Here is a 23703-nt window from a genome sequence, read left to right on the forward strand (position 1 = left end):
TATTTGTTAACGTAACTGATGGATAATTCAGAGATTTTTATAATATGCAGAGAACGATATGTGTTGATAAACCAGAAGGAGGAACTGAGGGAAGTCGCAGGGGGGAGGGAGGGAGAATATGTGGGGGTGGGAGGGGAAAAATGGGGGGGGGATACAATTGTTGAAATAATTTATTATGTGAAAACAATCAATAAAAATTTATAATAAAAAAAGAAATTCATATAATCGAATTGCCAAATGGCTCCTTAAACCTAGGTTACTGTCACTACAATAGAATGTCTAGGCACTTTAAAAAAAAAAGGATTTATTACTACTACTACTACTACTACTACTACTACTACTACAGTCGTACCTTGGAAGTCGAATGGAATCCGTTCTGGAAGTCCGTTCAACTTACAAAACCTTCGGAAACCAAAGCACAGCTTCTGATTGGCTGCAGGAAACTCCTGCATCCAATCGGAAGCCCTGTCGGACGTTCAGCTTCCGAAAATTGTTCAAAAACCGGAACAGTCACTTCTGGGTTTCGATCATTCGGGAGCCAAAGTGTTCAAGATCCAAGGTACTACTATTATTATTATTATTACCATTCCTATACCATTTTATATTTTAAAGAAATAAATCTCACAGCCATTTACAATACATTAATACATCAAATAAAACAATCCAGAATAAAACCAATTCAGGCTTCAAGGAAACTATTTCAGATCCTTCTCTACGTGACATTTTGCTTTCCCCAGTCGCCATCCTGGCATCCAGAGATCTCCACGTGGTCACAATTGGACCCGCACCAGTTGCAAAACGCGCCTGGCTAATTTCTAACGCTGGCATGGAGAAGGTACTGTAATAAACCAATGCTAAAGCTTTGCTAGCAGATCTGATGCTGTAAGATCTCTTACAGACATCAGAAGCCACCTTATACTGAATCACATCACTGTTTCATGTAGCAGAGCTCTGCCTGCATTGGCACAAAGAACTGTGGTCCTCCAGATGTTGCAGAACTACAGCTCCCATCATCTCTCACCACTGCCTCTGGATGGCCCACCTCTGATCTATACTGACAGGTGTAGATCATTGGTTTCTCGTGTCTCCCTGGGATGCTTCCCAGAGGAGACATCGGGGATTGGACCAAAGTCCTTTCGTTTGCAAAGTGCTCTGCCACTGAGCTACACAAGTGTCTGCTGGATCAGGCCAATGGCCCATCTAGTCCAACATCCTGTTCCTGCCCCAGTCAGAAACCCGCAAGCAGGATTTGAGCACAAGAGTCCTCTCCCCTCCTGTGGTTTCCAGAAAATGCTGCCTCTCCAGCTGTGGAGAGCAGTGCAGAGCCATTGAGGCTGGTAGCCATCGATAGCCCTCTACTCTGTGAATCTGTGCAATCCTGTTGTTATAAAGGTTGCTCAAAATTCCCCAGCCGTATTTTGCTACTGGCATGAGTCCAGTTGCGACTACATGGAGAGTTCGGAGAACCAGGTTGATGACCACAGTTTGAAATCCTCTGCTTTACTCCACAGTTAATACCTTTTTCCATTTCCACTGTGTGTTTTTCTCCTTGCATATTGGGGCAAGTGAATTGTTGTGAAAGCAAGCTACAGTCAAGCGATGTGCAGTGGAAGCTCAGGTTGCGAACGTGATCTGTGCGGGATGCACATTTGCAACCTGCAGCGTTCGCAACCCGCAGCAGCGCGTCCGTGCACGCACAGGTTGCGATTTGGCACTTCTGCAGATGTGCAAAGCGCAATTTAGCGCTTCTGTGCACGCACAACCACCGAAACCCGGAAGTAACCCGTTCTCGTACTTCCGGGTTTTGGCAGTCCATAACCCAAAAAAGGGACGCGGATGGCGCTGTGGGTTAAACTACAGAGCCTAGGACTTGCTGATCAGAAGGTTGGCAGTTCAAATCCCTACGACGGGGTGAGCTCCCGCTGCTCGGTCCCTGCTCCTGCCAACCTAGCAGTTTGAAAGCACGTCAAAGTGCAAGTAGATAAATAGGTACCGCTCCGGCAGGAAGGTAAACGGCGTTTCCGTGCGCTGCTCTGGTTCGCCAGAAGCGGCTTGGTCCTGCTGGCCACATGACCCGGAAGCTGTACGCCGGCTCTCTTGGCCAATAAAGCGAGATGAGCGCCGCAACACCAGAGTCGGTCACGACTGGACCTAATGGTCAGGGGTCCCTTTACCTTTTAACCCAAAAAAATGCAACCTGAAGCGTGTGTAACCCGAGGTATGACTGTAGTTGAGATCACAGAATTGGAAGGGACCCCCAAACATTCTGTTGTGGCGCCCATAACCTAGATTTAAGGTGCCATCTGGCGCCTATCTTAGATACCTGAGTTTCTAACACTGGTCCCTCTTCCGAGCGGTAGCAAGATTTCAGGGGGCTCCAAGTGCTCACCCAGGGGTGTGTTTACGTTAGGAAAACTGAGGCACAGCGGCTAGTGTCTTAAGACAAATTTATGGATAAATGTGCCAACATTTCACAAATTTCCATTTAAGAAAGGCTGTATAAATAACCTCTCCCTACTCCAACTGAAGCTCCCAACAAGAGGCCACACACTGTGCTCCTCGTGGCTAGAAAGATGCGCAGAGCTCTGAAGTCCGGTCGCTGCCTCCAGGAAGAGAACGTCCAACCTATTCTTGGCACAAGAAGGCAGAAGGCTTTTGGGGCTGGACCATCAATCAGCTGGCTGCCGGGCTGATCTGACAAATGCTAGCATGCTGGTTCAGAAAAGATTTACACTCAAAACATTCTGCGAAGCACAAAGCAAGGCCCTGTTGAACATCCTCAGCAAAGTTAAGCAGGCACGCAGATTCATTTTGCAGCAAGAGAGAACTAACCCTGCAATTCCCCAGTGTCTTGATCTTTAAGTATTTCATACAAGGCGGACAGAAAGCACCCCGATCCCTTAGAAACTAAGAGCCCTTTGGCATGCGCTTTGTTTAATGCGCCGCCACGTATGAAGGAGCTGGAAACCAACGCTTTGTAACAAGCGACAGACAATCTGCACACCGCGTCATCTTTCCGACAAAGAGAACATGCAACATCTCAAGCAACCCAAACTGGTTCCTTTCTTCTTCGCAGGCAACAGTCTACTTCATCAGATGCATGCGGTGGGGAGGAGGAAGAAGAAGGCAGTCGCAAATGGGCTTAGTTACACCCGAAAACAAACGTTAAACATGGGAAGGAAGAGCTAAATATAAGGAGGACACACACACCTTGATGGACAAAGCACTGAAAATACCGGGAACACAATTTGCAACACCAATGAGAAATTATTATTATTGTTATTATTATACATGAAGGATGTGCCCATAATCCTTGCCCATGCCTGGACGAACTCAACCAGATCGGTCCAGGGAGTCCAGCTCTGTGATGTCCTGGGACAGCCATCCCTGCACACTGTTCTAAGGATAGAAAACCCAAGTGGTTTGTAATTTTTTACCACCCTTAAGATCTGAATTGCAATGGAAGTTAAGTGCTGTGGATTCTCTCGAGCGTGTCCCGGATCATGGTGCCAACCCAGCTAAAAGGAAGCTTTTTTGTGTGTGTTTCTAGGATAACGGAATCATCTGAAACAGGTCTCTTCCAAGGGCGGAGTCGCAATCATTTGGCAGAACCACCAAGCGATTCCAGTACTGTTTCCCAAGCTCTCCCAAACCAGGAATCAAGCCACGGGAATCAGCTTCTTCCCTCTTGACGCATCACAGGTTTTGACAAATCCTAAATTATCACCGAAAGCCAGCTCCTTCCTCCTCCATCCCACCATGAGAGCGGGGTCTGCGGAAGCAGCTCCAGGAAAAAGTAATCGTAATTACAGGTCTGGCAGATTCGGGATATGGAGGGGCGCAATCTTCCCCAAACAAAGCAAGTCTAAAATTCACATTCCGTGAATTCAGATAGGAGCAAGAAGGCAATGGGTGCAGCTTAGTGGTGAGCAAAAGATAATCTCTCTCCCTCTCTACTGGTAGCTCTCCGAGTGATATACAGTAGATCAGCAAGGAATTCTGACTTCCAGCTGTTCAACAATAGTAACAACGAAATGACCACCTCCCAACCAAATTATGCTGGTGAAACGAAGGACGCTTGAAATAACCAGAAATGGATTTATGCATGAAAGAACCGATAGCTCAGTTCCGTTCCCATGCACAAAACAAGTCCCCAAGTTCAGAATTCTTTCATTCTAAGTGTGAGACATTTGCAGCAGGATCTGGCTGGTAGACTTAGGGGTTCTAATGGGGGAAAAACAAAGTTGACCCCTCAAGCCTGAAGTCTGCTCATCCCTGGCATAAACTACCTTCCAGCTCTAACTCTGGAACACAGCTGTCAATGTTTCCCTTTTTTTAAGGGAAATTCCCTTATTCCGAATAGGATTCCTCGCAAGAAAAGGGGAAAGTTGACAGCTATGCTCTGGAAAGCTCCTGAGTGACTGTAGAGGTCCTCTGGGCAATCCCAAACGATGGGGCAAAAAAACCAGGCGTGATGGCGGCAGGGCTGACTCTTTAAATACAGGCACGTTGCAACCATGTATAAAAATGCATGTGTATCTCGGTCAGAAATGTTCCTTATTTGCTATGCATTTTCCAAATTGAGATTAGATAGATAGATAGATAGATAGATAGATAGATGCCAGACATTATGAAATTGTTACATTGTTAAAATGGAATAATTTTTTTAAAGAATAAAGAATAAAAATAAAATGCATCCATGGGGAGGACCTGATTTAAAGTATAAATTTAGCATTTGGGTGGGGGAGAGGAATGGTGACAAACGCACTCTGCCCCCCCCCCGGCATCATTTCACCCTCGAGACAGCTCCAATGCCACAAGCCAGCCTGGCTGAGAAAAAAGCACCTTCACACAGTTCATAGTTAAACTATGGAACTCACTGCCACAAGAGGCAAAGTTGCCCAGTCCTTTTAAACAGCAATGGGCAAATTCATGGAGGAGAGGACTCTCAATGGCCAGTAGCCACAATCACTACGCTCTGCCCTCCACAGATGGAGGCAGCAAGAAACCAGGAGAAACCAGCTTGCCATTGTGGGCAAGTGCTGCCTGGCTCAGTGGAAGAGCATCTGCTTTGCATGCAGAAGGTCCCAGGTTCGAGTCCGGGCACCTCCAAGAAGGAAGTGGGGAAAACTGAAGAGAGCCGCTGCCAAGTCGACGCAGACAGCATGGAGGTAGATGGACCAACAGAAGGCAATTTCCTATGCAGTGGGAAAAGTGTGATGGGGGAGGTCCCATGTCCCTTCCCCTTGTTGCATGTTAATTCATCTCCCCTACTTTATAGGACAGCCTTCCCCAACCTGGTGCCCTGCAGAGATTTTGGGGTACAGCATGCATCAGCAGCTGGAAACATCTGGAGGCTGCTATAGAATTCTAGCAGCAGTCCGGACAGAGCAACATGGACCCAGTCTGGAAGGAGCACGTGGGACGGAGGTTTTCAAACACAGGTTGGGTGGCCATCTGTCAGGGATGCTTTCACTGCAATTCCTGCATTGCAGGGGGTTGGACTGGATGACCCCTGGAGACCCCTTCCGACTCAACAGTTATAGTACCCAATCATTCTGGCGGAGGAAGGGTAAAGGAGAACAAGAGCGCTTTGGGAATTGGGACGTTCTCGGGGGCAAAACATCCCTCCTGAAAGGAAGCTCTAGGAACCCGAGAAAAAGTGCAAAGAGGGAGTAGAAACAGCAGTTGTTTTCAGATATCTGAATGTATCCCCAAAGAAGGAAAATGAATAATCGCACACGCCACTGTCTGCAGAAGGAGAGACTAGAAGTGATGGGTCATCACGAACGCTGCTGTTCTACTTGTGCCGGAGACTCACTTGGCCAACAGAACTTTCCTTCCTTCTCTCCTGAAACCTCTTGTGCACCCCCAAAATCTGTTCCAGGGGTTTGGGGGATCCTCCGAAACAGATTTTGAGGGTGCGCAAGGGAAGAAGAGGAGGGGGGAGTTTGCTATACAGGCAAAACTCCCCATGAGCAGCATTGGATACGGTGGTTTTAAACTACCCAAAATTCATTTATGGCATTTCTGTTCCACTTTTTCCCCTCCAAGGAGCTCAAGGTTCATGGTACATGGTTCTACCTCCCTCCTAATTTATCTCCACAACAACCCTGTGAGGTAGGTTAGGCCGAGCGTGAGGGACTGCCCCAAAGTTACCTGGTGAATTTTATGGCTGATTGGGAATTTGAACCCTGGACTCCAGGGTTCTAGTCAGACACTCTAAACGCTACACCACACCAACTGAAATAGTTGGTTAAAAATCCAAGATTCCACCACCCTAAAAACAACTTTAGCTGTAGCTCAGCCTTGACATAAAACAGTGAGAGGAATTGTTTTTTTCAGGGAAAAGGCCCTAACAGCTACCTGCGGAGGTACAAGCGGTCCTGTCTCAAAGAGAACTTTATTTGATGCCCTGGTTCTATATATGAGAATTGGCACATTTAAGGCAACAAGGAGACATTGCAAAACTTGAAACATCCATGGAGAGGGTATATACAGGGGGTAGAATACCGAGGGGAAAGAAAATTGATTTGAGAATAAATCGGCAGCATATTGCAGGATTCTGGCAGGCACTGGGGGCTATTTGGGAAGCTAATGCAAAGGTTTGGAAAGAAGATGGAATGAACAGGGGCAAAAGGAGGAATTTGGGGTCAGCTCTCAAGAGGCTTGCAAATGAACCAAACTATATTTTCAGAGACTGGCAGATTGGTCTGCTGGATCCTTCCTAACGGGTTTGAGATACAGGTTGGAAGCAGCCTTGAACTTTTGGCACCCCAGAATTAGAGCACGGGCTCTTAAGAATGTGGCGCTGTTGTCTCGACATTTCAAAATATTTCTCCAGCCCTACAAACTTTAATAACTGGAGGGGAGGTCAGGATTCTTGCACACCAGGACCTAGAAAACCCTGCCCACTCGATCATTTGGTAACAATACATACAAACAGGACTGACAACCTAAGAGTGTCCTTGTCAGCCAAGCTCTTTTCCAGGATACTCCATTGCATTCCTTCCACCCACCCAATTTCCCCATTTCCACTACCCCACCTACAACTGTCACAAGACCACAGCCCCTAAGGAGGCTAGTCCTCATGGGGATTATTCGTTGTTTTTCCGGCCACATGACCCGGAGCACTGGAAATAAAGGGAACTGTTGTCAGAGTGTGGTGGGGGAAGTAGCTAATGGGGAAAGATTACGTATCTTTGAAAGAATTAAAAAGAACTGAGAGATTGATGGCCAGTTCGTGAGGCAGGCCTGAGAGTGGGAGAGGAAGAAATTGGGGCTCATTTGCCCCTTTGCGGAGGATCCAAAAGATCTCCAAGCCACTGGAGAATGAGATGTCAGCGCCAAAGTTTTCCCTCTGGCAGCTCCGAGGGCGCAGCTGGGCAACGAGGAAATCTGGGGGCGCAATTGCGATGCGAGGGAGGCGTCTTTTTTATAGTCAGCATAAAAGCACCTTGGGGGTCCCGTCGAGGGGCGCACACTTGCATGGGGGGTTAATGACACCGAGATTTGGGGTTCCTGCTGCCTACCTGCTTGAACTGCTCTTCGTAGGTCCACTCGTGGGGCTGCTGCGGCGCCGGGGGCAGCGGCGGCGAGGCGAGGCGCGGCGCGTGTCGGGGCGCGGTGGCGGCGGCGCCTCGGTCCTCGTTGTCCGGCTCGTCGTCCTCCGCTTCCTCCTCGTCGTCTTCCTCCTCCTCGTCGTCGTCCTCGCCGCCGCCACCGCCCTCCTCCTCCTCCTCCTCTTCCTCGGGGCGGCGGCGGGCGGCGGCCGGATCCGGCGCGGGGCGCGGCGGAGGGAGAGGGAGCGCTCGCCCCGAGGGCAGCAGCCCCGCGCAGCGCCCGGCGGCCGGGAAGGGGCGCAGCGCCAGCGGGGTGGCCGTCGGGCAGGCTCCGGCGGCGGCGGGGTGCGGAGGCGGCGGCTGCGAGGCGCGCAACGGAGGCGGCTGCCCGGCCGGGAGCGCCTGGGGGTGGGGGCCGCCGCCGCTCCGGGCCGGGGCTGCCTGGGCGCGGCGCAGCTTCTCCTCGAGGCGCGCCGCCTGCGCCCGCTGCAGGTTCTCCATCACCGCCTCCAGCCGGAGCCCCCCGGCGGCGCCCGCGCCGCGCCCCGGCGAGCACGACGGAGCCGACGACGCCGACGGCGAGGAGAAGGCGGCGGCAGCCTGGAAAAAAGAGAGAGAGAGAGAAACGGAGCGGGGGTCGTCAGAAGGAAGAAAGGACGAAGGAGCCGAGGAGGAAGAAAAGGAGACGGGGCGGGAGGGGAGAAGGGAGGGCGGAGGAAAGGGAAGATGGTCCCCGAAGGGCGCCGGGGTGGGAAGGGGAAGGAGCCCAAGGCGTGGGACTGACCGAGGGGTGGGGGGGTCAGGAAGGAAGGAAGCCGCCCGGGAGCGTCCGCTTGGGGACCCACCCACGGTGCTGTCGAGAAGCGCGCGCGGAAACTTCACAAGGAAAGCGGGGGAGAACATTCCCTCCCCCCCCCATCAAAAGAATTAAACTGGACGGGAGAGGCTGGAGACGGGGTGGGGGGGGACACACACACGTGAAGCCCTCCAGAAGTTGGCTGTCCCAGTAACCCGACGCTGACTTCCCCCTCCCACCCGTTAAAACAAGCAAACAAACTCCTTCCAAACTCCACCCGCGCGGTGGGGAGTCCGGGACCGAATCGCCGTCCGCCCGCCCGCCCCCCCGGGGGGGGGTACGAGGGGTGCTGCCCGGCGCCGCTTACCAGGGCGGATTTGGTGGCGACGCGGGTGTTTTCGCCCATCCTTCGCCTCTCCGTTGCGCACCTGGCCGCGCTGGGCGAAAAAATGGACTCAAACTCGACGGGGGGGGTGGCGTGTGTATGGGAAGCGAGGGAGGGAGGGCGACCGCCTGGCCGCCTGAATGTAATTTTAATCGAGACCTCCGCGCTGGCGTTCGGGGTTGGTCCGGGGAGGGTTGTTGGGGGTCTGCCCCTCCCCCTCCTCCCACCCCCCTCGAGGCATGTGTCAGATGCGTCCGAAATATTTCTCTGGATTCGGATCCTGCGCCTTGTGGGCGAGATCGGAGGGGCGGGCGGAGGGGGGGTCTGTTTTTCGCCCTCCTCTTCCTCCTACTCCTCCCCCCCCCCTTGCAACAAGTGGCAGTAGAAACAAGACTGACCCCTTCCTCCTCCTCCTCCTCTTCCCCACCCCCAGCGGCCGAGAGATCCCCATTTGCTAACAACACGTCAAAGGGAGTGATAAATGGCAGGGGGCCGGCTGGGCTGGGCTGGCGGATCGCCCGAGGGGGAAATTGCTCCAGAGAGAAGATCACCGACGGACTAGCCGGCCGAGACTCCCTGGGCGCACCTAGTAATACCTGGGCGGAAGAAGCTTCCTTCCCTCCTTCCATCAACATGCAAAGACTGACAATCCCGGGTGGGTTTTCTGACTCTTCCAAAAAACCAGAGCCAACTCTGTGAAAGCTGATAGTCCCCTAATTTTATTTCAAAGCAGTCACTTGCATCATAAGCCACTTGAGTTTGATTTTCTCCTGGAAAGGTGGAACAACAAGCAACCCTTTCCAAGTGAAGTGGAGTCCAGTAGCAAAGGCCCTCTACCCTCCACTTTTTAAACTCTTGGTTCATGTGGGGGAGGGATGCAGGTGGCGCTGTGGGTTAAACCACAGAGCCTAGGACTTACCGATCAGAAGGTCAGCGGTTCGAATCCCCGCGACGGGGTGAGCTCCCGTTGCTCAGTCCCAGCTCCTGTCAACCTAGCAGTTCAAAAGCACGTCAATGTGCAAGTAGATAAATAGGTACCACTCCAGCGGGAAGGTAAACGGCGTTTCCATGCACTGCTCTGGTTCGCCAGAAGCGGCTTAGTCATGCTGGCCACATGACCCGGAAGCTGTACGCTGGCTCCCTCGGCCAGTAAAGTGAGATGAGCGCCGCAACCCCAGAGTCGGCCGCGACTGGACCTAATGGTCAGGGGTCCCTTTACCTTTTCATGTGGGGGACCTGTGGCACTTAGCTCTTGCATTCCAAACCCCATCAGCCCAGGCTGGCGGAGTCAGTGGTCAAGGGTGATGGGAGCTGTAGTCTGGCGGTGTGTAGAGGGCCCTGGCTTGGTGGTGGAACATCTGCTTGGCATGCAGAAGAAAGGAAGAGCCCGCTGGATGAGGCCCATGGCCCACGGAGTCTTGCGTCCTGTTCTCACAGGGGCCAACTAGATGCCTGTGTGAGACCAGCGAGCAGGATTCGAACACAGGTGCGCTTTTCCCTCCTGCGGTTTCCAGCAACGGGTATTCAGAAGCTATGCTGCCTCCAGCTGTGGAGACAGAGCAGAGCTATCCTGGCTAGTAGCCATTGATAGCCCTCTTGTCCTCCACAAATTTGTCCCATCCTCTTTTAAAGCCATCTGGGTTGGCGGCCTCCTGTGGGAGGGAGTTCCACAGTGTAACTTTGTGCTGCACGAAGGACTTCCTACCATCTCTCGTGCTGGGATAAAATTATGCCTCTCAACATACCTCATTTACTACCTGTCCATAAGAATAAGAATAAGAATATTTTATTTATATCCCGCCCTCCCCAGCCAAACCAGGCTCAGGGCGGCTAACATCATAGTATATAATACACAAAATCCAATTGAAACAATCCAGAATAAAACATTACTGAAGAAAGTCAAACATAAAGTATACATTCAAAGCAACAAAATTAGCAGGAAACTAAAATGTTTTCTTAAAGTTTCCCAAATAAAAAAAAATGACAAAGGAGAATTACGACCATAGAATGCACATTTAACACAGCAAAGTTACCAAAAATGAAAATTAAAGATCCTAAGGCCCTAAACCAACACATCCCATGCTACGCCTGTGCATAAAGCCAATCTTTTTAGCTGGAAGCTAAATTCAGGACTCGAAATGTATCGGCAAAGCCTTAGAAACTGGATGTTAAGAGTCGCAAGGAAGGAAAGAGGGGACAGTGGATTAACCCAGCCACCCTAAAAGCACCTTCTGCGGATAATTCTCCCTTCTGACACTTTGTAGGGAAACGGCTGGGCCTCTTCTTATCCAGTGGCACATAATCTATAAGGTAATCTATATTTATAGAGTGTCGGTTGTCCAAGGATCTCAGCAACTGGAGTCTATTATTTAACTTGCACTGACATGGACATTCGTTGTGAGCAAATAATAATCTGAAGAGGGTCTGGAAGCAGCAGGAGGTTTTCGGTGAAGCCACAGTTTGTCACGAGGAATATGTAGCACGTCCATCGTCAGGGGGTGTGGAACCCAGAGAAATAAAACCACACGGGTAATAGATGACGTTCATCACAAACTTCACTTTAACTGTAGCTTGGAAGCGGCTCAGACGTTCGTTGAAACAACAGCATAGCATTTCACAGGCTTTGCATGATATGTTAGAGCCTTTAAAGGACTTCCTATGCCATTAGTTCAATGATCCGCACAACAGCCTGGCAAGGTAGGGCAGTATTAACAGACTTTATCCCCTTACGTCCCTGGGAGACACATTTCTGAGAGCTGTTCAATGAACTCATTGCCTAAGATCCTGTTATGAAACAATATTCAAATAGCCCCCCCCCCATTAATATAGAGGGAAGTCTTCCAGTGTGGGACCCTATGACTCCTAGTGAAACCTGTGAAATAATCTCTACTCTAAAAAATGGGAAGGTGGAATCATTGGAGAAGTGTATAAGGCAGCCTGAAATTGATGGGTATCTATCCTTGCAACTCTATTTACATAAATATTGGTCACTTTCTTTCTCAGTGGAATATTAGCATAGTCATTCCTATCTTTAAGAAGGGTGATCCTAGCAAACCAGCCAATTATCACCCTATTATATACCAAATAGGGACGCAGGTGGCGCTGTGGGTTAAACCACAGAGCCTAGGACTTGTTGATCAGACGGTCGGCAGTTCGAATCCCCGCAACGGGGTGAGCTCCCGTTGTTCGGTCCCTGCTCCTGCCAACCTAGCAGTTCGAAAACACGTCAAAGTGCAAGTAGATAAATAGGTACCACTCCGGCGGGAAGGTAAACGGCGTTTCCGTGCACTGCTCTGGTTTGCCAGAAGTGGCTTAGTCATGCTGGCCACATGACCCGGAAGCTGTACGCCGGCTCCCTCGGCCAGTAAAGCGAGATGAGCGCCGCAACCCCAGAGTTGGCCACGACTGGACCTAATGGTTAGGGGTCCCTTTACCTTTACTATATACCAAATGCCCGTTAAAGAAATCACATTATTGGCTTGGAATCTGGTATTAACATTGCAATCTTGTAGGTGGGAACTTAGACTGACAGAGGAGCAGCCTATCTATGGTCTGTCTCTGAGCTCATGGCAGAATTAAGTTTTGAACTCAGGACCGTCTTATTCAAAGGCGCACAGTCCTTTAGCCACTGCTCTAGGTCACTGTTACTCAGGTGGGCTATGGTCAAAGGAGCATTTCCGTTTTGTAGGCTCCCTCACTCCCTTTGGGTCCAATCCTATGCATATTTCCCTGAAAGCAAGTCCTACAGGATATATTTCTGAGTAAATAAACCACATTGCAGCTTCTGATTGTTCAGTGTTTACTCACAAAGGAAGGTGGGCGCTGCAGCTGAACTGAAATTTGCTCCCCTAGATTCTTCTCCATGACTTATGATGTCAAGTTTCCTAGGACGCGGGTGGCGCTGTGGGTTAAACCACAGAGCCTAGGATTTGCTGATCAGAAGGTCAGCGGTTCAGATCCCCACGAAGGGGTGAGCTCCCGTTCCTCGGTCCCTGCTCCTGCCAACCTAGCAGTTCGAAAGCACGTCAATGTGCAAGTAGATAAATAGGTACCGCTCCGGCGGGAAGGTAAACGGCGTTTCCGTGCACAGCTCTGGTTTGCCAGAAGCGGCTTAGTCATGCTGGCCACATGACCCGGAAGCTATACGCCGGCTCCCTTGGCCAATAAAGCGAGATGAGCGCCGCAACCCCAGAGTCGGCCATGACTGGACCTAATGGTCAGGGGTCCCTTTACCTTTCCCTTTCCCTGACCTAGTACCCTCCAGTTGTTTTGAACGACAACTCCCAGTGGGAATTGTAGTCTGGAGCATCTGCAAAATACCATGTTGGGGGAGGCTAGTCTAGATATTTATTCACTGAATGCTCAAATATTGGCCCATATCCACAAGTGTTTCTGCAGGCTCCTTCACCCTCCTCCATAGCTGGTCCTTCAAAGTGCCTGATAGACGTACAGTTTGCATTTGAGAGTTGCCCTCAAACGATACTGTGGTACCTCGGGTTAAGTACTTAATTTGTTCTGGAGGTCCATTCTTAACCTGAAACTGTTCTTAACCTGAAGCACCACTTTAGCTAATGGGGCCTCCTACTGCCGCTGATTTCTGTTCTCATTTTGAAGCAAAGTTCTTAACCCGAGGTACTATTTCTGGGTTAGCGGAGTCTGTAACCTGAAGCGTCTGTAACCCGAGGTACCACTGTATTTCACACTGAGCAGTATTTGAGAGAGAGCATGCCGTGGCACTGGGCAGTCAAGAGAAACGCAGAGTTCCCAAGACATAAACAGGACATATTTCTCCTGCCCTTTCCTCTTCCTCCTCCCCTTCGCACAGCTGACTTTGTTATGGGTTAAGCTGCAAAAGGAGAGCTCGCCTCTTGCAAAGACGGGTGGTGGCTAATAAACTCCATTAACATCCCAGCATCCACCAGCATGTTTATGTGGGAGATAAGCAAGCAGAAAGAGTCAGGGAGAGCTTCAGAGCAGGTGGTCTTGCCCTGGAAGTACCTCAGGACAGCCTTGTAGGATTGCTGCTCTCCAGGCATCCTTGGGAATCTCACTCTGCACTCCCACCCTGATCCTCAAAGGTGAAATCCTGCCCTGTAGGAACAGCCCAAAGGCGGTCAAAAGGGGACATCGATTTCGGACAGAAATACTCAGGACTGCAGCGAGAGGAGGAGTAACAGCAGAGCAAAGCATATGGGGCAGTTGATTTCCTTATGTTCATCTCACAACATTTCGTCCAAGTGTTCTGTGTTACCCCAAAGCTCACATGTCTGTGCACAACACGTTTTATCTGCAGTGGTCTGTTACAATAATACAAAGCAATTAAATGTGTGTGGTTGCTTTATTCTTTTCTCTGGAAGCGTTGACGGAAGAGCAGCTGACCAATATCTTAAATAAAAAAATTAAATGCATCAATTTGATCACACACTTGAGCATTCTTATTCACTCTTTCCCCATTTGATTCAGTCCAGAGGAGTCCACACCTGCACGTATTTGAATTTGTACTGTAGATGAGGAGCAACATAGGTTTTCCCCACTCACGCCAGTAGGCACTCCCTTCTGTGTTTCCCCACCTTCTGATTTGTTGAGTCTGTTCTGCCAATAAAATTCAGACAGCATGCGTGCAGATAGGTGCACTTGCACCTTCCAAAAAAAACCCCAAATATCCCGACCCACGAAGTGTGCAAAAGCACAGAGTCGGACAACTGTAAATTTGCTTGTGCAATTTTCTGGTTTTATGAAAATCTGGGGGTTGGAAAGAATATCTATGGCTAGGGCTTTTTGCTCGTGCAGTTTTCCAGTTTTGTGCAAATCACAGGCATCAAAAGAAAAATGGATATGCACACACATATGAAGAGAGAGAGAGAGAGAGAGAGAGAGAGAGAGAGAGAGAGAGATGGTTAAATTCCTGACACACCTTTACTGGAAAAGAAAAGAAAGCAATTGTAAATTTTCAACAGCACATGCTTTTCAGATTGCTTCCCAATAAGCCTGGAGTAGAAATTTAAAATGTTTGCTTTTACAGTTTATCTGTTTGGATGAATCTGAGGCATCAAAAGAAAAGAAAAACTCAGGGCATTTCTGAGAAGAAATGAAAGCACCAGGAAGCATCAGGCACAGAAAGGGGAACAGGAGGAAGTGGCAAGACCAAACAACACCAAAACAAATCCTTTGCAACCCCACACGGAGCAATTCGGAGCTCTCCCATTTTTGGGATTGTCCCTGTATGGGGCAAACTTGAATTTACTGGGGGAAGGCATCAAGACTAGTGTTTTTTGAGGGTAATGCCACGTACAGTATGCAAATTAAGCAAGAATGCACTGTGAATTCTGGTGTGGACAAGCCCTTGCAGTATCTCATTTTTATGAGAAATTCTCTCTTATTTTCTTAAACCCCAAACAACCCTCAAACCCTCTTCAACCTCTAATTTGTTAAGGAGGTAAATGTCCGTTCTAGCAGATGGATATCTTCAGAAATAAACATCTCTCTTCTGTAGGGTTCACTACACACTGCCATTTCTGTGACTGATGAAGGCTGTATTCTGGCACACTTTCCTGGGGCTATGGCCCATTGAAAAAGTGAGGCTAACTCCTGGGAAAACATGCTTGGAACTGCAGCGAACATTTCTGCCGTTCCTCTCTACTCGGGCCACTGCTAACCCATTGCTAATTGGATAAACGTACTGGCTATCCCATAGTTCAGGATTTGTCAATGTGGCGCTCATCTGATGTTTTGGATGACAACTCCCATCAGCCCCAGGTGAGAAACCAGGTAAACTCTTAATAGCTACAATAATTCCTTTCTGGTACAGTTGATTTAATGTATCTTCTAGGTAGGTATCTGCATAAATATAGATTGATGATGATAATTTCGAGCCCCCTCAGCTCACCACCCAGTGCGGGTAAACTGCCCACGCTGACTGAAATCCAGCACTCTTCCATACCCTCCAACATTCCTCCAATGAAAATAGGGACATCCAATTCCATAATGGTAATATTTTACTATTTATCTTTTACTGGGTTGCCCTAGCCACTCTGGGAAGCTTCTGACACATATAAAAACATTAAAAAACACTTCCCTATAACAGTCATACCTCATGTTACGTCCGCTTCATGTTACGTTCTTTCAGGTTACGTCCTGCGGCAACCCAGAAGTACTGGAAACTGTTACTTCCAGGTTTTGCAACTCGCGCATGCGCAGAAGTGCAAAATGACATAATACGCATGCGCAGAAGTGGCAAATTGCAACCATCGCGTGCACAGACGCGCCACTGTGGGTTGCGTTCTTTTCATGTTGCAAACGGGCCTCTGGAATGGATCCTGTTTGCAACCAGAGGTACCACTGTACAGGATTGCCTTCAGATGGCTCGGGGGTCGGATAACTCCAGACCCTCCAACATTTCTTTGATGAAAATGTGAGCTGCTCTGGTTCGCCAGAAGAGGTTTAGTCATGGTGGCCACATGACCCAGAAGCTGTACACCGGCTCCCTCGGCCAGTAAAGCGAGGTGAGCACCGCAACCCCAGAGTCGTCCGTGACTGGATCTAACAGTCAGAGGTCCCTTTACCTTTACAGAAAAGTAGGACATTCTGGGATCAAATCCGAAACCGGGGTGGCTTCTCTAAATCCAGGACATCCCTGGAATACAGGGACGGTTGGAGAGCCTGCTGTTCTGAAGACAAAAGAGATTAGTGTGGACTTTAGGAAATGTAAACTGAATATTCAACCACTTATTATTGAGGGGAAGTGCGTGGAACAGGTCTCGGTGTTTCGATTTCTGGGAATGGAGTTGAGAGATGACCTAACCTGGGGAGAAAACAGTAAAGACCTGATGAAGAGAGCACAGCAGAGGTTATATCTTCTGAGAATCCTCCGGAAAAACTATCTCTCAAACGACCTGTTGATGGCATTTTACCATTGTACTGTGGAGAGTGTATTAACTTATGGTCTGTGTGTGTGGTTTGGGAGCTGCACGGTCAGGGGAAAAACAATGCTGTCCAGGGTTGTAAAGACTGTGGAGAGAATAATTGGGTGCACTCTTCCCACCTTGGATCAAATCTATGCTGCCAGGTACCATAAGAAAGTGGCAGAGATAGCGCACCCTGGAAATGATCTCTTTCAACTTCTGCCTTCTGGAAGAAGGTACAGGGTTATAAAGTCTAGGACTAGCCGCCTGAGAAACAGTTTCTATCCAAATGCAATATTGGTTTTAAATGCAGTGTAAGGAGTCTCTGTGGGAGTATATTGTATTTAATTATGGGGTATCAGAGTTTTTAGGGGCTAACCAGGCTGGGATAGCAGGCTTGTGGGTTTTTGAATGTCTGATGTAGATTTTCAATTTCGTTGTTCTGTATGGGACAATGATAATAAAGATTATCATATCGTAACAGTCCTGCTTTGGGGCTTACAATTGGGGCATCTGGTTGGCCACTGTGAGACGAGGATGCCGGACTAGATGGGTCACTGGCCTGATCCAGCCACAGGCTCTTCTGATCTTCTTATATTCTTTAGCTGGTTTTGCCTGCGGGGGGAATGTTGTCATCTGGCTCCTGCCTGGAGAACTGCCTTCTACTATCAAGCATCCCAGGAGAGACAGTCACAAGCTGTTGGAATTTCCCCCCTCCAAGTGATGTTTCCCACCTTTGAGCAGAAACGGTTTTTAAACACTTAGACTAAACGTGTGTTTATTTCACATTTCTCTTGGCATGGGTGCTGATGTGTTTCTGCAGCCCTAGAAATGCAAAAGGTAAGAGAGAGAGAAAAGGAGAAAGAGAGAGAGAGATTCATTCTGGCCCCTTCCCTCCCCTTGAAAAGGGCCAGGCATTTGACTAAAGTTATTCGGCGCATGACTGGGCCTGTCCAGGAAGGCCATTAGGACATGCCAGGGATAGATGCTCTGGGATTAGAGGCGCTGGTTTAAAGCACATCCGAGAGGTAAATATTATTACCCTGCCATGTGTGTTCTGGGGAAACTCAGGGAAGTGTTCATTGCAGCAACAATCGCGCCTGTTGCTAGGATGTTGTCACCTAACAGTGATATTTATTGTTTGTTTATATCATTTATATAAATCCTGCAGCTACCCCCGTGCAAACCTGCCTAAGGATTAAGGGCCTGGCTATATATTTTGAACAGGGTTCTAGTGCTGTTTGAGAATGGTTTTGTTTGGAGTTAGTCTTATGTGAATAGCTGAATAAGTCTAACAGATCACATCTTTTTGTTTTTGGTCTTTTTAAAATTGTGAACCATCCAGAGGATGCAATTAATGGACAGTCTATCAATCTTAAAGGGGGGATTATGATCCTGATCAGAGGTAATTTTCTGGGGGCCCCTGTGAGGTGGGTGGTGACCAGAGAGAGGACCCCCTTATTGCTAGTGGTACCCACTTTTAGAATACGCCCCCCAGAGACGTCTTTTTAGCACCTTCCTTTTTTTATTTTAAGCACCAAGTTAAGAGATTTTAAACTTCCCAGACTTTTAATGAGCAATGCAAACTGATCTCAACTTGATTTTTTTATTTTTTTTACAGCAGTTGTCTATTTCCAATTTTATCTGTCATTTTATCATGTGACACTGCTGGTTTATCTGTTTATTGCTATGATTCGGTTATTATTTGCATGCATATTTTTAATGCAGTTTGTTTCAATCACTTTTTATGGATTCCAGATTTAAGCTTTTATCTCAAGATTTGAAGGCGGCTATAAATCCTTGAAATGAATGACTAATAATAACCACCATGATACCTGTTATTTGGCAAACTGCCCTGCAGTCTCCATTAATGCTTGCATTCTGCCTGGTCCTCTCCCATTTTGCACCTACAGTGTGGAGAAACCAACTTACCCTAGATCACACAGTGGGTCCCAGGTGGAAGCGAGACTTGAACCCAGGACTCAAGTACAGCATGACACCCCCTGTCAACCAGCGTGTTTTTTTCCTACCTCTTGTTTGCTTTTAAGTTACTTGTTTTAAATATTTTATTCTACCTCCTGGCAGTTTGCAATGTAAGCTAAAACGCTACATTGTATTCTCAATAAAATACAATCAGCACTTAATCAAAAAAAGTCACAAAACAGAGCAGGTAGGCATATTTATTTTTAAAGAAATATTTATATACAGCTCATGAATAAAGAAAACAGCAAAGTGGTTAACAACAACTGCACATAAATCCATGCACTTTTTTTTTTTTAAAGCCATTTGAAAAATGTTAAAATCAGAAATTCAGATAACAATTCTCCAGACATACACGGAATACTGCAGTCTGAAGCAGACTGCAGAAATCTGTAAAAAAATGCCCTGGAAAACCTGGACGTATGGCAACCCATGTCAGCACTGTTATTTTTGCCAATTTTCGTTTAAAGAAGGCACACACTGGGTCTCTAGTGGCAAAGAGTTCCACAGAACTGGGTTGATGATGCTAAAGGCTCGGTCTTTTGTTGCTGTTAAATGAGCCTCACCAACAATATCCATTGTGGGTCACAGTGGTGGTTAAGCAGGCAGTGTGGGCTGAGTAACGAATTCTAGTTCCCATAGGCATCTATGAAAACAGGATGCTGAACTCTGAAGCCAAATCCTTGGAGCAATTGCATCAGGGCTCATGCTTGCAAGGGACCCCAGAGTTTGAGAGCTTTCAGTTATTATACATATTGTGTACCGATTAATCCCCCAGGGTCTGAGAACTTTTGCTCGTCATTCTGCGGCTGTTCCTTGTGAAAATCTGGTCTTATCCACTGAATCAGAACTTATCAGATGCACAGAAAAATCCAAAAAAGAATTTTGCTTTGATTCAGTGGCTAATATCAGATTTTTGCAAGGAACAACGGACCCAGGGAAATTAATTGGTCCACCATATGGTCCAAATGCCTGGCAAGCGAAAGTGCAGATGAGGTCTAAGTCTCTAGCTCTTCAAAGAAGGAAAGTTAGGAATCAAAATGTGCAGGGCACCAACCAGACTGGAGATGAGGTTTTCCTGAAGTCAGGGATGCGGGATTCATATTGCCCTGCAGAGAAACTCCAGACATCGGAAGGACCTCTGTCCTACAACTCTGTTTGGTTGTGAAGTCAACCTCTCCCCTTCTCTTGCAGGGATCTCCGAGAGCTTGTGCGGCAGGTAGTTTTCGGCAGCCACGGGTCGGTCCTTGTCGTGCCTTTTGTGGGTTAGGAGAAGGGTGCATTGGGGGCAAAGGAGTGATGGTGGCAGGTCACATATTTTGCTGTCGTGAACTAGGGCTTTTGAATGGGAGTGAGGGAGAAAACTGATGGCAGAGCTGGCTTCCTCTGTGTCTTCACCCTGTCCCCACCTCCTCACCTGTTTGCTGGCATATTTGCTGTGGATAGGACCTTGAAGGAGGTGGGAGAAAGAAGTGATGTGATGTGTTCCTTCACCTCCTATGTGTTGCTGGTGTCATGGATCTCCTGCTTTGCCAAAAGAGAGGGGAAATAAAAAGGTGGGGTGATTTCCCTTCTTGCCTGGTTGTAATCTTCTGCAGGGCATCATTGACCTCGCCAGAAAGATTTGTTGAAATGGGCATTCTGTCATGGAGGAGAAGGAGGAGGACCAAGCCTCTGTTGATTAAATAAAACTAAAACTCGGTGCCCAGTTGCAGGAATGGAAACGATCAGGGGCCCAATCCAGAGCCTCCAGGTTTTATCCATCTCCAAGGCAGATTTCCAGGGGCTACAGAGAGGAAAACATGCCATCTAGTGAGCAGATGGGCTAACTACAATTTGGACTGAATTTGCAAAATGAGAACCAGAAGTCTCATACCGTGGGTGTACTTTCCTGGGAGTAAGCCCCATCAGTGGGAGATCTGAGTAAACTGGGCTGCACAACTTCAGTCGATACAAAATGAGTTTCTTAATTTGTTCTGTCTAATTTTGTTTTATAGTCTCATATGCCGCCGCAGTGCCTTTAAACGTTGAGCTGGCTATAAATGTTTTCATGAGAGAGCTTTGAGCTGCGGTTTTGAGAGCCAGTGTCGTGCAGTGGTTGGAGTGTTGGGCTGGGACCCGGGAGAGACCAGGGTTCGAATCCAGACTCACTCATGAAAGTCACTGCCTCTCAACCTAAACTACCTCTGAGGGTTGTCGTGTCGATTAAATGAGCAGCGGGGAGAACTATGTACTCCACGTGGAGCTCCATGGAGAAAAAAGCGGGATATAAAAGCAATGGAAAATAAATAAATGAAACAGCGAAGCAAAAGCGAGACAAAATAAAAGAGAACATTTGTGGCGTAAAAATTTACAGGATTTCGGCAGGAATGTGTGTACTGACTGGAGATAAGCAGTGTTGGAAAGGTACTTTTAAACTTTTTTTACAATTTATTATATATCATTTCCCAATATTCTGTTGCCCTTTATCAAGTCCCCATCCCAAAACTTTCACAGGTGCAAGCTGTATTGAAAGTGGGATCCACATGTGACTGCTCTGATAGCATCGTGGGCACAAATCATCATGTACGTGCCATAAAAAGGATGCTTTGAGGGGCTCTTTGTAGAGTTTAGCTGGGTGTAACCTAGTGGGGTTTTTACTTCTGAAGAAAGATGCAAAGAGGATCAGACTGCAAGGGGCAGTGCGGCAGGTTCCTGCAATGTTCCTGCATTATTTCTGTCCAGAGAGGCGCTCTTGCCCTCTAGCTTTCTTTTCTAGAAAAAAGAAAAGCTTTTAATTATTACATCTCCTCTTCCATTTCCATGCATACCCCTCTTCCCCAGTTGCAGAAATAAATCCACTCCACGGGTTTTCACCTGGTGGTTCATCCCTTTTACACACTGCTCATGCGTTTTAATGATGAATTCTTTTGAGCTGGCCACAAATGCAGAGGGATTGTTCTTATTTGTTTACTTAAAGCCCCCCAAATATGGGCTGCTTCCCCTACCTGCCGCCGTAAAGAGAGAAGCAAATGAGAAGGCTGTCGATAAATATTCTGGGCCAACCCTACGTGCTGATGGATGCAGGAGGTAAACTGCTAGACAGCTGCTGCAGACAGACAGATAGCTGCAGCAGATATCCAGATAACTGTAGACTAAGGGATACAGGAGATATATAGACACTTCATGGAGAATCCGGGCAGAGCTCTGCTAGACAGATAGCCCTGTAAGCAAATCAATGGCTACTGTACACAGAAGGACAGCAAGACAAAGCAAGAGGCAGGAAGAATAGGTTTTGAGGAGCAAGGGACCACATTTGTACATGTCACACAGATTGGAAGCAGCAAAGTGTGGACCTGAAATCTCCCCTTCAGCAGGTTGGAACTATGGTGGCTTCCAAAGTCTTGCTACTTTTTTAGAAGGGGGGTTCTATCTCATACTGGAGAATTACAGCAGTTTGCGAAATCTCTCCTGGAAAAAAAATATAGTTTATTGTTTCCACTACAACCAGCAATATTCAACAAACCCAGCCAACCCCACAGAAGCACCCAATGTCTAGTTACACTTAGTTTTAGAGTCAGTTCAGTTTTTAAGCAAATGTTTCATTCCACAAGTTGCTGTGTGTTCTCAGAAGCCTATAACCTTGTTTTATAGAAATTGCGTATGTAATAAAACTAGGTCAGGAAAAGTGGTGGTTTTTTGGTCCATTCAGCTCTCTTGGACATAGGTCGTCAGTTTGTCCCTTGTTATTCGGTCCCAAAGTTGTGAGATCCAGATCTCAAAGGCATTTAGAGCCTTCCAATACCTTGCCACAGTAAGCTACGTATATAAAGCAATCATCAGGTGAGTAATGAGCTTGACAGCTTTAAGAAAAATGCAGAGAGCAAACCCAACCCTGTATATGGCATTTATTGACCTGACTAAGGCCTTCAACACTTTAAATTGCACTGCCCTGTGGACTGTCCTTTTGAAAATCGGCTGCCCAGGTAAATTCGGCTCCTCCACAGTAACATGGCAGCAACAATTGCGGATAACAGTGGCTCTCATACTGAACCATTCACAGTGGGATCAGGCGTTAAACAGTGATGAGTTATCGCCCCAACTCTATTTATTATCTTCATCGCCATAATCCCACGCTTTGTCGAAGGGAAACTCCCCACCGGAGTAGAAATCATATATCGAACAGATGGAAAGCTCTTCAATCTGAGTAGGGTGAAACCAAAGAGTAAGGTTACTGTAACTTCCATCATAGAGCTTCAGTATGCTGATGACAATATAGTGTGTGCACACTCGGAGGATGACCTCCAAACCATCCTAAATATCTTTGCAGAAGCTTACGGAAACCTTAGCTTATCTCTCAATATCCCAAAACCCAAGGTGCTGCACCAACAAGCACAAAATAACCCCTCTGCAGCGCCACAAATCCAACTCAATGGTGTGACGTTGGAAAATGTTGACAGCTTTTCCTACCCGGGCAGTTATCTTTCCACAAGGGCCAACATCGATGCCAAAATCCAGCGTCACCTGAGCTCTGCAAGTGTGGCTTTCTCCTGATTGAAGTGTTTAAGGACCGGGACATTCACAGGAAAACCAAAATGCCATTGTACTATCATTGAACATTCATGGGATTACGATATGCTGGCACTTCCGTCCCTGAAATTTCAATAAATATTTTCAAAATAATTGTTTTGAAAAACTTGTAAAAAGGTAAAAGTATACTGAAATGATTTATAATGAATAAAAAAAAAAAGTGTTTAAAACTACTTTCCCCCCAAAAACCAGAGTCCTTTTTGTTGGGAATAACCCAGACAGAAATTCCTAGGTGTCAAAAAAGATTATTTATGTATGTAACAACTGCAGCCCATGTTTTGTTAGCCCAAAAATGGAAAGTGAGCGAGGTCCCAACTAAAGAGGATTGGCAACTTAAGTTGACAGAATATCCAGAACTTGCAGATTTAACACAAAGAATAAGAGAGCAAGAAGAACATATAGTTGAAGAAGAGTGGAAAACATTTATTGAATATATGGAAAATAACTGTATACAGCTAAAAACACTGGAGGCATTAAGATAAATTCAACAGAATAAATAATTTTTGATGG

General features: G+C 47.5%; 1 protein-coding gene and 1 long non-coding RNA gene across 2 annotated transcripts in view; one reads left to right on the forward strand and one right to left on the reverse strand.

Annotated features, from left to right (window-relative positions):
* The window catches only part of ARID3C (AT-rich interaction domain 3C), a 114998-nt gene extending 105950 nt beyond the window's left edge, over positions 1–9048 (reverse strand). Inside the window, exons 1-2 of the mRNA XM_080973514.1 lie at positions 8726–9048; positions 7533–8162 (exon numbers count right to left, since the gene is read on the reverse strand). Coding sequence (XP_080829640.1) covers positions 7533–8162; positions 8726–8764 — 669 coding nt within the window. The 5' untranslated portion in view covers positions 8765–9048. The remainder of the gene's footprint in view (positions 1–7532; positions 8163–8725) is intronic.
* The window catches only part of LOC308458829, a 334934-nt gene that overhangs the window by 165925 nt on the left and 145306 nt on the right, over positions 1–23703 (forward strand). The window lies entirely within an intron of this gene.

The sequence above is a fragment of the Podarcis pityusensis genome, assembly GCF_964106645.2.
Source record: "Podarcis pityusensis genome assembly, chromosome: 11".
Lineage (NCBI taxonomy): Eukaryota > Metazoa > Chordata > Lepidosauria > Squamata > Lacertidae > Podarcis > Podarcis pityusensis.